The 14,609-nt window shown below is 40.2% G+C and overlaps 1 protein-coding gene across 15 annotated transcripts in view; it reads right to left on the reverse strand.

Moving 5' to 3' along the window:
- Positions 1-14,609, reverse strand: part of dtna (dystrobrevin, alpha) — a 201,165-nt gene that overhangs the window by 92,051 nt on the left and 94,505 nt on the right. For all 15 annotated transcript variants that reach the window (XM_060823522.1, XM_060823546.1, XM_060823517.1 and 12 more), the window contains exon 6: positions 5,149-5,303. In XM_060823522.1, the coding sequence (XP_060679505.1) occupies positions 5,149-5,303 (155 nt within the window). The remainder of the gene's footprint in view (positions 1-5,148; positions 5,304-14,609) is intronic.

Below are 14,609 nucleotides of genomic sequence, written 5' to 3' on the forward strand. Positions count from 1 at the left end.
AAGAGGAAAGAGCACTTTAGTTGACAACTGGACTCTAACTAATGGAGACATTGCTATGAAGAATGCACACTGCACCTGCTTCAATTCAACAAAATAGCTGACAGCCATTCTCTGGTTCATTTTTCAGGGCAATACCTTGATTAATTATGCATTATGTGGAGGTGCCAGTTTTGGACTGGGGTGGACAAAGTCAGAAGTTAGGTGACACCAAGTTATAGTTAAACAGGTTTATCTGAAATCACAAGCTTTCAGAGCACTGCTCCTTCAACAGACCACCTGATGAAGGAACAGTGCTCCGGAGGCTTGTGATTTCAAATAAATTTGTTGAACTATAACCTGGCATCGTGTGATATCTGACCTTGACCAAATAGAGTAAACCTGCACAATTTAAAATTTAAACAAGGCTTGGCATTTCACAGTCAGTCATCATTAAATGGTGCACATTCTGCGTCAATAACTACTGATCAGTGTCCACTTGACAATCAGCAGTTTCCTCTCAGAATATAAAGGTTTTTTTCCCTTTACTTTGGTATTTCTTGTAAATTGTTCTGATAAGTGCATGACAAAATATTTGACAACATATGTCTTTATTCATTCACTTGTTACTTAATTCTCTTCTAGTTCTTTCTCTGTTTATCATTTTTTAATGTTAGGGGTTGTAGATGATGGTGAAACAGACGGTAAGGAAGTACAGCATGAACTTCTGAGACTACTATCCAGGAGAACAGTTTACTTATTAAATAAATAGTCAGGCCAAGAAATGGTAGACTGACATTGAAGATTATCATGGGATCAGAAATCAGAAACTCAGAAATTCTCAACAGTTAAAGCAAATAATCAAAGGCAATTTACACTCACAGTTAAGTAATACAGCACACAATATACAGGGTAATTTCACACATGTGCTTTTTGCAAGTCTATAGCAGGTTCCATTTACTGGGTTATATATGCATACTATTAGAGAATACTAACAGATTAACAATGTGTTGTAAATAATGACTGAAGCAGCAAAACAATATGCATTTCTAAAATAAAACAGAAAGTTGTGGAAGAACAATTAATCCATCAGCAGCTGTAAAGGACATGATATCATAAAAAGAAATTACTGAAACTACACAGCAGGTCTGGTAATATCTGTGCAGACTTAATGTTTCAAGTATGTAACCTTTCATTAGGACCCATCATCTAAATATCATAAATGGTAATAACAGGAGGAATCCTATAAAGGTCAGAACAACATGAACTACAGCGAGATTATCGACATCTTGATCAACTCCCCGCAACGTGTTAAGTTTTTGTTGAGTGACAAAGTGAGACTCTAACTAGGCAGCAGGAAGCTTCCAAATAAAGGATGACTATAGCTTATTAAAAATCTTACTAATGCTGCAACTTACCTCATTAATATTGAACCTCCAATCTTACCAAATGCACTCAACAAGATAGACAGCAAAAATCCTCAACGTGGAAATGAGAGATCCCAGCAGCTTAAGCTTGTCACTTGCTCCAAAGGATTTCCATGTGAGGCACAAGGCACCAGTTCTCAGGGCATGCTTCATGAGAACTAGCCACAAGCATCTTACATCCACAGACATTGGCATTCAACATGCATTACCCTCTAAGAAGTTCACGGCACATCTCCAAACCATCCACAGGATATTTCTGCAATTCATTGCTGTACCTTGAGGCGTAGCAACAGATATCATTTTAATGCTGCTGCAAGGACAGTGAGCTCAGGGACACATACCCAGTTCATGGACTTGACCAGGTTTTTTTCCCTGAGGAAGGGTGACAGCTGAAACTTTGACTTCTCCATCTCCTGATGCTCCGAGCTTGCAGTGTTCTTCCAGCCTCCTGCTTGTCGACCTTGGATTCCAGCATCTGCAGTTTTTTTGTGTCTAACCAGGTTTCTTCTCTGGCCTGTTTGACCTAGCACTCACTATCGTAGAGCCTACCCTGATGCTCACTAGTCACTAAGCTTGCATTGCCTTGGTCTCCCTTTTTGCACATTGCCCACTCAGCCAGAGGAATTGGGCTCAAAGCACTGCTGTGGTGCCTTTCATCAGTGCAGACAAAAGCCAGGAAGCTCATTATGGTTATCAATAAGCCTGAATCAAGTCAAGAGACATTGCCTTTGTTCAGGGGATTCTGGTATATAAAGTCAAAGGTAGCTTCTGATATCAGTCCAGGGTCTTGGGACATGGTTGGGCAACCACTTGTAGTGGTCAACATCAGACCTGTCCCCTTGTAATGGGTGAGAAGCCAAGTGTCAGGCAGCACACCGCCCATCTTTAGTATTTCTGCCCTTTTGGAATGGGAGAGAGCTGCAAATGTGTTGCTGGTCAAAGCACAGCAGGTTAGGCAGCATCTCAGGAATAGAGAATTCGACGTTTCGAGCATAAGCCCTTCATCAGGAATGGCAGGTGCTGAGGAAGGAGATGTGGCTGTGGTAACGGGTCTGTTTGAGAACGTGGCTGAAGAGCTTCTGTGCAGAGGAGATGACCTGGGGGGTGCAGTGAGAGAGGGACTCACTGAAATCCTTGTAGAGGGAGGAAGAGAGCTTCTTCAAGGAAGGCATCCTTGTAAGAGGATTCGCAGTAGGTTAAAATCTTCGAGTAAAAAATGAGGTCTGCAGATGCTGGAGATCACAGCTGCAAATGTGTTGCTGGTCAAAGCACAGCAGGTTAGGCAGCATCTCAGGAATAGAGAATTCGACGTTTCGAGCATAAGCCGATGAAGGGCTTATGCTCGAAACGTCGAATTCTCTATTCCTGAGATGCTGCCTAACCTGCTGTGCTTTGACCAGCAACACATTTGCAGGAATGGGAGAGAGGCATATATTAGTGGAGATGAAAGTGGTTGACAAAGCTTGTGCACTTGTGGAAAATCAGAAGTAAGTGGGTAGGCAACTCAAAGGGCATGCAGGATTGGTCATGTCAGTATTGGGTGGGTAACAGCAAGTAAGGGAAGATGTCAGGGGCAGTAATGAGAGTGGAACAGCATGTGTCTATGTGAGAGGTGGTACAGTGGCAGAGAGATAGTTTGAGTGGGGGGTCTTAAGAAGAATATGGTGGCATTTGCACCAGCAGAGTGGAGAAGGTAATTGATGTTCTTTATATACCACTATACAATCTTCCAGATGGTTTAGTTCACACTGATCCGGGTGGTAATTTCTGACCAGGCTCGCATGATTTGCTGTCATGGCCTTTCTGCTGATGCTGGGGGAAGTAGACATCCAGCCTGCATACCATCTTATCCAACAAGATTTCCAGATCCCTCTCCACAAGGTCTAGGGCAAATGTCAGGGATCATGCATTCAAATTCCAGACTGACAATGCTTGTCTGGGTCATTGGTGGTCTTTTAGAGTTGGCACTGGCGCCAGGAATGCCGTCCAATTCCAGTATTTGGTGTTAGATGGTGGCAGAGTAACACGGCTGCATTCGAACTTCTGCCTGGGAGCCATCTGTTTTTCTTCTTTGTTTTGTTTTTGCTTCTGCTGTTTTCTTTATCTTTATTTTCCTGTTCTTTTCTGTGGTGGGTTGGTTGGCAGCACCGGTGTAGCAGCAAGAGTGGGCCACATGCAGAGTGGCAGATGTGACTTCTTCCAGCAAAAGAAGGCAGCAGCAGTGGCAGGAAGGTCATTCTCCTGGTGTATGAGGTCAATGGAAACAGCAGTGAGCGTGTTCGCCTGGCGTTCAGGTCCAATAGCAATGGCAGCGAAGTGCTTCTCCTGGCATTCGGGCCATCGGCAGCAGGAAAGCTCCTCCAGTGATCGGGACAGTGGCATCAGCGGTTGCAGACTCTTCAAGATGGAAGCACCGGCAAGGCGACATCTGCAGCCGTGGTCCAGCAGCGGCCTGGCCTGGCCTGGCCTGGCAATGGAGCGTGGGACTCATGATTGTGGTGTGAGTGTGGGTTCAGCAGCCTCAGCAGAGTGGACCCAGCAGCAAAACGATAGTGCCGAAAGTGAGGTGACTCTTACGTTGGTGGACCCAGCACAGGCAGCAACGAGGCATGGAGGGCTTCTTTGCAGCTAGGTGCGAGCATGTACAAGGTTAAAAAAAAACTGACATTTTCAACTTTTTAGTTCTTTATTTTTAATTTATTCCTGTTTACCTGTAATGCTGGGCTATTTATTTCTTTACTTTTCTATTTTCATTTTGTTTTCTAAGAATTTGATCTTAGGTATCTGCACCTAGGTGCATTTGTACTTAAGGTGGTGCTGTAATGTAGTGACTGTAAATTTTTCACTGTACTCATTTGAATACACATGACAATAAAGCTAATTTTATTTGTTTGGAAGATGGTGAATGGTAAAATAAGGCTGAAATTGGACAACAAGGTCACTATATATGTGTGGTAAGTAGTTTATAAGATACAATAAGAAATTTTGTTGGCTTTGCAGCATAAAACCATTCAAAATTTTGAAATAACTCACCATTAGACTAAAATAGTAAAATGCAGCCCTATTTTTCTCCTCCCACAGATGCTGTCTAATTTACTGAATATTTCTGGCATTTTCAGTTTATTTTAGATTTCCAGCATCTGCAGTATTTAGCTTTTGCAGCCACAAACAATTAACATTTTGTCCATAGACATTTTATTGGAACTGGAAACTTCATTAATCTAAACTGAGAATTAATTTAAACTGAAGGGAGAACATCTCTCCAGATAGATTGGGAGCATATTTTCAGCATTAGAATTTCTAAAAAGTACTTTAAAAATATTTCTTTGAGGTTTATTGCTACTTGAGGAGCGAGGAGTTTCTTATACTTTGAGATGCATAAGCCTAGTTTCAAAAGCTGAACGAATCTTACAAAAATCCCGACAATCATAATAATTCATAACAATCTCTTTTTTTGAAAAGCTGCCAATTACAGATGCCATTGACAGTATTAAATAACATTTTGGCAGAGCAGGTAATGAATTTCTATGGCAGTTCTATTACCCATCTGACAACACCTAAAACAGAAAAATCTTGGAAACCCAGGAAATAATTGGCTAAGCACTTATTTTTTTAAAACTCAGGTCTCCACAGGTTTTCCATTGAAATTACAACAGACAATGAGAAAGATGTCCCTTGAAATTCACCCCAATATGTAATGGTCTTTCCAGTAATCACAGACTAAAATGTTTTCATAAATGTTCACCTGTTGGGAAAAACATGACCTTGATGCTTGTTCTGTGTAGCCAAAGGAAGGACCTTCAAATACTGCTGTTGGCAATTTCAGCACTTCCCGTAGAAACTGGTCAAACTTCACATATATCATTATTCCGTTGGAGTCTGATATTTGAGAGAAAATATCTGAAAGATAATAGAGTGAGAAAGCACACCATCACTAGTTTTGAAAATTCAACACACAAGGCTAGCATTTATTGAACAGCTTATGCCTTATAACTACCTGATTGCAAAAGAAACATCAGTTTGAACATAGGCCAGGCACATAATGCCTACTGTAAACATCAATGCAGGCCCTGCTGCTTCTGCGGCTGAATATTATTTACAATGTTTAGAATGTCACTGTATTAATTAAAGTAAAACTGTCAGTGTTCTCCATCACTACCCCACCGAAACTGACAACAGTTTTGGGAGTTCAGACATGTGCAGGATGATGTGGAAATCCAGAAGGTGCTGATGGTGAATCTATGTTTCTTCATAGGATGCGCTCAGCAGATATCCATCTCATCAGCAATCATGGATTTATGAACCTCCATTCAAAAGCAGCTAGTTTTGCTGTAAATATCTAAAAATAACTTGCATCTTGTAGATTGAGGGGTCTGAGTTTTCAAATGGAATCTTTGATTTTTGGGAAAAGCTAATATTATCTTTTTATATAGTGTCCCTTTAAAGTACAGTGAAACTTGAATAATTCTGGGAAGGAAGACGATTGTTTTCCTGGGTACAAGGACACTAGATTTCTAAGAATAGTCTACGTAACTGAGATTGCTTTGGAGATGAAAGCTTTAAAGTAAAATGTGCAAAGCATCCTATTAATACCACCATAATGGCACAAGGAGCATTAACAAAACTGATGTCATCCTCAAGCGATGGAAAGCAGCCTCCTGTCCAAAGATGGCGCTGCAGGATGCAAAATAAAAGATCCTGCATGACAAAATAAAGTTTTATTTTAGTTTGGAGTTCTCGTCAATGCAGTATCCCTTTCCTTCTGAATCCTACGGGACAACCCCACCATTCCATCCCCCTGCAGCCTCCCCATCTTCCTGTGGCCCCAAGTACAAAGAAGGCTAGTCCTGGTACAGACCTCAAGAATCATTAAATCCCCACAGTGTAGAAGTAAGCCATTTGGTCTATTGAGTCCATACTGACCCTCTGAAGAGCATGCTACCCAGACACATTCCCCTATCTCTGTAACCCTACATCTCCCATTACCAAACCATCTCGCCTTCACATCTTTAGACTGTGGGAGGAAACCGGAGAACCTGCAGGAAACCCACACAGACATGGGAAAACATGCAAACTCCACACAGACAGTCACCGAGGCTGGAATTCAACCTGGGCCCCTGATGCAGTGAGGCAACCATGTTCTGAGCCACCATGCCACCCACTCTCCTGTTCTTCTATTCTTGACACCAGCCTTTTTCCTGCTCCTTGGTTTTCAGCCATCTGCACATGCTATAAAGTGTCATCATTATCTGTAGAACCAAATGATATCAAATGGACAGATGAATCCTGGCATAAGAGTTATCTACTGTCGACACAAGATCTCACTGGAAACATCTGGACATAGGCATATATCTACTGCACAAAGGCAGATGTTACTGTAAAATTACATGCAATATAAGTGTACAAACTTCATAATTACTTCTAAACACTCACAACCCTGAATAGCCTATGGTATATTTGTGAAATGTTAAATTGATCTTGAATTACTGAAAATTTCAGGAATTTTAAAAACAAAACTAAACAAATCACGCTTTTAAAGTTTTTTAAACTTTAGCTTCTACCTTAACAATAATATTTACTTAACTGTCTAAAATTTTTAGTGAAACTATTTTAAGCACTTTGAACTTCCTGTTTGGCTCAGTGCAAATCCTTTCATGTGGCGAGTTGTCTACTCTCTTGCTGACACTACTGCTGCTACAAAGTAATACATCCCCTACCACATGCTCAACTTGTGGTTTCTTATTGCTCATAGTCAGATTATTTTTAACATTAGGTGAGTGCATTCTCTTACTCTCAGGGTGATGATATCAAATTAAATAATTCTAAATCGCCATTCAGTAAAATAGAACTTGAGTACTGCCGAAGGCAAGACACATTTTATTCAAGTTTACATCTTGCATTCAACAGAATATTTCACAATAACATAAATATAAAGGAAAAAAAACACCTTATACTGTATGAAAGAACACTGCTGATTGGTTGTCAAGTGGAGTCTGTGCAGAGGGACTATCATGGAGAATGCATTCATTAATGCTGATTGACAGTTAACAGCTAGGCTTTGTTAAAACGTTAAACCAAGCAGGTTGACTCTGATTGGTCAGGGCATTACCCTGTGAAATAAACCTGAGAATGACTGTCACCTATTTTGTTGTACTGAATCAGGCATAGTGCATGCACATGTTCTTTCTGTCTACAAAGAATAGGGAGCATGCATTAATATATAACATACATAATATAATAACATATAAGAGGACTATAGAAGACTATAGAATCCCTAAAGTGCAGAAACAGGCCCTTCAGCCCAACAAGTCCACACCGACCCTCCAAAGAGAAATCCATCCAGACCCGTTACCCCTACCCTGGCAGCTGGCCTATATCCTTCTAAACCCTTTCTATTCATATACTCATACAGATGCCTTTTCAAATGTTGTAATTGTACCAGCCTCCACCACTTCTTCTGGAAGGTCATTCTATGCACGCACCACCCTCTGCAAGAAAAAGTTGCCCCTTAGGTGGAATGGGTCTGAGTAGACAACTCATCACATGAAAGGATTTGCACTGAGCCAATCAGGAAGTTCAAAGTGCTTAAAGTATTGTAACGAAAAAATTTAGACAGTTAAGCAAATATTACTGTTAAGATAGAAGCTCTTCCTATTCATATACCCATCCAGATGCCTTTTCAATGTTGTAATTGCACCAGCTTCCACCACTTTCTCTGACAGCTCATTCTATACACACCACCCTCTGCATGAAAACATTGCCCTTCAGGTCCTTTTACCTCTTTCCCCTCTCACCTGAAACCTATGCCCTCTAGTTTTGGACTCCCCTACACTGGAGAAAAGACTTTGGTTATTCACCTTCCATATGCCGTTCATGATTTTATAACTTCTGTAATGTCACCCCTCAGCTTCTGATGCTCTGGAATTAACATGCCCAGCCGATTCAGCCTCTCCCACTAGCTCAAACCTTCCAACCCTGGCAACATCCTTGTAAACCTTTTCTTAACACTTTCAACACATCCTTCCTATAGGAGGGAGACCAGATTTGCACACAATATTTCAAAAGTGGCCTAACCAACATCCTGTACAGCTGCAACATGACTTCGAACTCCTATACTCAATGCACTGACCAATATAGACAAGTATACCAATTGTCTTCTTTACTATCCCATCTACCTGTGATTCCACTTTCAAGGAACTATGAACCTGCCCTCAAAGATCTCTTTGCTCAGCAACACTCTCGAAGACCTTACCATTATGTGTACAAGTCCTGCCCTTCATATATATCTAAATTAAACTTCATCTGCCACTCCTCAGCACATCGTCCCTTCTAATCAAGATCCTTTGCAATCTGAGGTAACCTTCTTGGCTGTTCACTACACCTCCAATTATACTGTCTCTGACATACTTACTAACTATACCTCCTATGTTCACATCCAAATCATTTACATAAATGACAATAAGCAGCAGACCCAGCATTGACCAGTGTAGCACACCACTGAAAGGGGACTCCACTCTGAAAAGCAACCCTACACCATCACCCTCTGTGTCCTACCATTTTAGTCAGTTCTGTACCCAAATTAAAGCATATTTTATGTATTGCTGATTAATTTTGTAAAGCTTGCAGCACTGTAGGTGATCTAGTTTTGCATTCTGCCATATAATTTAGTCAAAGGACTTAAGTTTAACATCTTTGATTCCAAAAGAGAAGAACATGGATTCAGGATAATTGTTATGAAAAGGTCCTTGATAATGATCTGGCCCATTCCCCGGGAGGTGGAGCAAGTGTTTGTAGACAGGTTTGCCTTAACAGTTTGGAAATATTTCCCAGCAGATATTTTCAGAAGAGCATTGATGCAATTTAAAACCAGAGCCAAAAGCTTGACAGATTAGAGCTGGAATATTGGCCTGAGTTTTCATCCATGAGGCAGGTCATGTGAGTTGGGAAAATACCAGGCTTTGTGGATCAGCTTTGTGAAAAAGTATTAGGAGATATGGTGTTTTTGGATGGTTGGGGGTGAAGGATGGTAGATTGGGGGGTGAGGAATGAGGAGCAGGGAGATGGAGGCGATGATGGTCAAGTTTGGGAAAACAAAGCAGATGGTTGCCAAAGTTCATTGTTTTTAAAATGAATATCTCACTGGTATGAATCTTTGTCTCTGTTATAATGAAAAAAGTAAAACTTGGTATTCACTCTAGGTTTTGGCAACACAGCGTTTTCCACAAGCTCAGCCTGGGAGACTGTGACCAATAAGTTGTGATCTTCGTTTAAGGTGGTAGAGTACTGTAGGAATTGGGCTGGCCATCTCTGTAGTCAGTGTGGAGTTTGTTGGATGCAAAAGCAAGCTGATGCACCAGCACGGTGAAGTTTTTTCAAAAGGAAAACAAAAAATATTCCTTCAGTCTTCAGCATTCCTCCAATTTCGCTTCCTGCCTCACCCGATAAAAAAAATGTTCTTTATGCCCCATTCGTGTCAATATTGTCTCTCCACGCCCTAAGCCCTGGGAGATCCATTTGATTAATGAAATATCTATGCCACAGAGAAATGTTTTCTTGATTAACAGCTCCAATTCTCTGTTCTATTGTCAATTGCCCAAAGTTTATCTGCACAAGATATAATTTTAGTGCTTACTGTTTCACCTCTTGATAAAAGGTGTGAATGATCATCATTTTTATTGGTCTTTTAGTAAAATGAGTTTTTGCTTCAAAGTTGAAAGGATCAACTGAAGACTGCATCTGGAGGGGTATTTGAATGGCAAGTCTGGATTGCAGTGGTGCTGGGGGTTCACAGCGCATTGGGCAGTGTCTGAGTGGTGGTGGTGGGGGGGGTCGATCTTTCAGGCAAAAGCCCTTCATCAGGAATGGTAGGAGGCTTTTTCCTGGGGTGCAATTTCCCTGCTCCTCAGGTGCTGCCTGGCCTGCTGTGCTTTTCCAGTGTCAGTCTAATCTAGACTCTGATCTTCAGCATCTGCAGTCCTCACTTTCGCCTATTTGAATAGGAAGGTTTAGAGGGATATGGGCCAAGTGCTGGCAAATGGGACTAGATTAGGTTGGGATATCTGGTCGGCATGGACGAGTTGGTCCGAAGGGTCTGTATCTGTGCTGTACACCTATATGACTCTATATTTACTCCTGACTAATGCACCCATCCTGTACATCCCTGAACACTATGGACAATTTAGCACAGCCAGTTCACTTAACTTGCACACCTTTGGATTGCGGGAGGAAACTGGAGAATCCCGAGGAAACCCACAAAAACCAACATATATATGCAAAATCCTTGATACGTGCAAGATAAAAATCTTAAACAATATGAGTCTATTTTCAAAAATGCTCAAATAATTCCAGCAGCAAGCTTCTTTGAGTTTCAAAAAAAATTATTATCCCATACTTGATCCAAAGTTTCAAAAAAGCAATCTCACTCACTCGACTAACACATACCACTGCACACACAATATTTAGATACAGATGAAGTAAACACAAAATACAATTAGAACTTGAGAGCGTGCCAGTTTTAAGCAGGCCTGTAGTTTCTTAGATGAGTCACTGCTTTAGCTGTAGTGAATATCTTGAAAAGCAGGTGATTCTCAGCAAACTGTAATTGAATTGTCATCAGGTTAGTTCTCAGCTGAACCTGAAGTTAGAACAGGTTCAGGAGAGGTCTTTTTCTACTCTCAAGTTATTGCTATTTATTACCTTGGTTGACTGCATCTGCTGACTTGCTAATCTGCAGAACTGATTCTTTCTGTTTTTAAAAGTTTTAACAATAATGTACCATCCAAAGTCCTCATCCAAATAGGGTGGATAGTCAAAAAACATTTTGTTGTCATTCTAAAATAAAATCTAGTCTGGATTTTGAGGGACTATCACAATTCAATTGGAAGTCAAATGGGGATTTACATTTGTCTAAAATATATCTTGATTTGATGCACTGTATTCATGTTTCACCATGGACAAAAGACAAGGTGGCTAAAGTGCTATACAGTCCTTCAGTTGGCATTTCATCCTGAAGCAATGTGTGAATTGGATGGCTAATATGGTGTTTGCCAGGATTACAGAGTATCTCATAATATCTGTCACCTTTGCCAGTATGTTACATCGGGTAAAGCTTATTTGAGGTGTGCCCTGCCACCAATTCTCCATTGTTAATGTTCTGTATAGGACTTATCTAATTGTCAGTGGTAGACCATTGGTGAGCCTACCTTGAAGAGAATCTTAGTTAACAAGATAACTTATTGCAGGATAGCAACAAGTACATTACTAGTCAGGCACAACTACCAGGACTTTTGAAAACTATACAGAATACATTCGGTCCCTACGATTGCTACAGCAGAATTCACTGCTTCCACCGAAGACTGAGACAGATCGTCAAATTTGATGCAACTAAAGCAACTTCAATATTAAATCTTTGAGAACTATTAACTTATCTAACATTACCACATATGAATATCCACAGTTAATTATGCATTGCTCACATCTGAGGACAGTGTAGAACTCATACTACATAAAGGTCATCTGATTTGCAGCAGCCATTTTAATAGCTTGTTTTTGTTCAAAATTTTAAAGTATTGATTATAAGTTCATCATTTACTGGAGCATGACTCCTTCATTTAGTACCAGATTCATTCATCTAAGGAGAAAGGTGAAACTTCCATATCAGAAATTATCAAGGTAAAGATCGAAAAATCAGGTGGGGAAAAACTTTTAAACCCTCAAAAGGAAGGATTGAAACTTCAGGAATGAAATGACAGTTTCTCGTGACACAGCTGAGGATTCCATGAATGAATGCTCAAAACAGTCAACTACCAGCTTCTCTTATCCATAATACATGGAGTAGGAACTGTAATAATCTGGCAAGCATGGTGGAAACAGCTACCAGGGATTGTAGCATGTGATCTACTCATCACATATTCATCAGACTCCATCTGTTTGTAGAAAGAGTTCCAGCAGCCCAGATGTGTCCCTCTGATTATCAGAACATTAGGGAACCAATTGGTAAATCAGTGTTTTAATCCCGCAAATGAACCGGTTTTGAAAGAAAAGTGAGCTGGTAAGGTCAAAAAAATTATCCACCATGAGTCAAGACGTTGAATTTTCCTAAAGCATGTTATTGCTGACAAAATAAAGAAAATAACATGGCCAATGCAAAGACAAGAAGTCTCTGATACTTCTTCAGGACTGCAAATCTCTTTAACATTGGCATCAGACTCCAAGAACCATCTTTGGTCCTGTCACTTTACTATTAATGTATGGGAAATAAACAAGAATAGGCCAATCGCCTTTATGAGCCAATTCCACCATTCAATTGAATAATGGCAGATCTTATTTTAACTGCAACTGTACATGCCTTTATGCCCCGATAATTTTTCATCCCCTTGGTCATCAAGAATCTATTTCCCTCGGCCATAAGCACATTTAAATATCCTGTATCTACTGCCTTATCAGGAAGAAATTCCAAAGACTGAAACCTCAGGGGAAAAAAAAATCCTCACTTGTTTTAATAAGCAACCCCTTATTTTTAAGCAACGTTTCAGATTCTTCCATAAGAAGAAACATTCGTTCAACATCCACCCTGATTAAGTTTCTCAGGATCTTACATGTTTCAATTAAGTCACCTCTGACTCTCTGAAATTTCATCATCAGTTCACATCCTGACTTCCACCATCAGCATCCAAAATGGAAAACCAGTGTGACAGCGGGTCTTCAGGAAACTCCAACACCATCTGCTGGACTCCCTGACACTCAACCATTTCCTGCCCACTTCCAGAACCTAAAGGTTTGGCATAACTATGTCTCTGAATGAGCTATTCACATAACTCTCAGTTTTGTGGATGTGCCATAGTGTCTGTAACCGCTGCCCAAACTCTGAAACCTGAAGCTCAATTATCTGCAGTTCAAGACACTTCCTGCACATATGTTCATCAAGGTGCCCCTGGAGTCTTGTAGCACAGGCTGCAAGGCCCAGGTTCAAGTCCAACCTACTCCAGAGGTGTGTAATAACATCTCTGAACAGGTTGACTAAAAACAAAACTATTCTGGACCTCAGTAAGTCCATTACTTCCCACATATTAAAAGCCATATATTTCACTTGACCAACCTGTGCCACTAGGTCTTAAATCTACTTTTTTTTATTTGGCTTACTTATATAACATTATTATTTTGGCCTGGACTTTCACTTATTCCTGATATTTCTCAGTTACATGATTTATTTAAAAAATTTTATTTTAAAAATAAACTTTTCTAATTTACAACAATTTACAGACGGTCCCTAAAACTGTTTCTTACTAACTAATGAACTTACTCAATTTCTGTGAAGCCATTCTAGTCTTTTTTTCCACTGTGACTCAAGCCTTACCCATTCTTATACTCTCCCTGATCCCACGCCGACCCTCACATAAGTGGATGCTGACTTGCTACAAATTCTATCCAGTCTGCTCACAGTAACACTGACTTCCGACACACTCCTCCCAATCATGATTGCTACATTTGACTATTATCCGATAAACACTGTGGTAAAATGTGCAAATGTGGCCATCAGGTCATCGGAGTTTGCTCTTTGGATGTGACAGTCCATGGTGTTAAAAGTCCATTATCACTCAATATCTAATATCATGTAAGCCATGTGGCCACTTGACTGAGCTACAAGAGAGCTGTGGACACATCTGGAAAGACACTGCAGCATCTTCAAAAGAATGGAGTGAAGAGAGAAAAGTGGGAGGAGGGAAATTGAAAAAGATGATATTATGGGTCAGAATATTCAAAATTGCTACACTTAATCTTATTTCTGGTGCATACATTGAACCTTAAAATACTATCGACAAAAAATGAGTTTGCAGGTTCTTTCCATAAGTTCCACACATTCTTCATTCCACATATTATACTGGCTATTATATATGATAATTATAGATGTGTTTCAATTGTACTCCATATTAAACTGCTAAAAGTCTACGCTACCTCTTATTTTTATCCTCTCTCTTTACTAGAGTAGCTTTTAACTTCAGAACTTCTGAAAGCAGCATGGAGAGAATATCAGGTCAGTCACCCATGAGACATTTTATCTGACTTTCCTGTCTAGTTGTTATGGGCAAAGAGGGAAATGGGAGTGAAACTGAATTTGATTGTTTTCTTCTGTCAAACCCAAGACAGTTTGATTTTCTGTTTCCCTTTTTTATTCCAATCTCTTATGCAAATCCTAGTTTTCAGATT

The sequence above is a fragment of the Hemiscyllium ocellatum genome, chromosome 4 (genome assembly GCF_020745735.1).
Source record: "Hemiscyllium ocellatum isolate sHemOce1 chromosome 4, sHemOce1.pat.X.cur, whole genome shotgun sequence".
Taxonomy (NCBI): Eukaryota; Metazoa; Chordata; class Chondrichthyes; order Orectolobiformes; family Hemiscylliidae; genus Hemiscyllium; species Hemiscyllium ocellatum.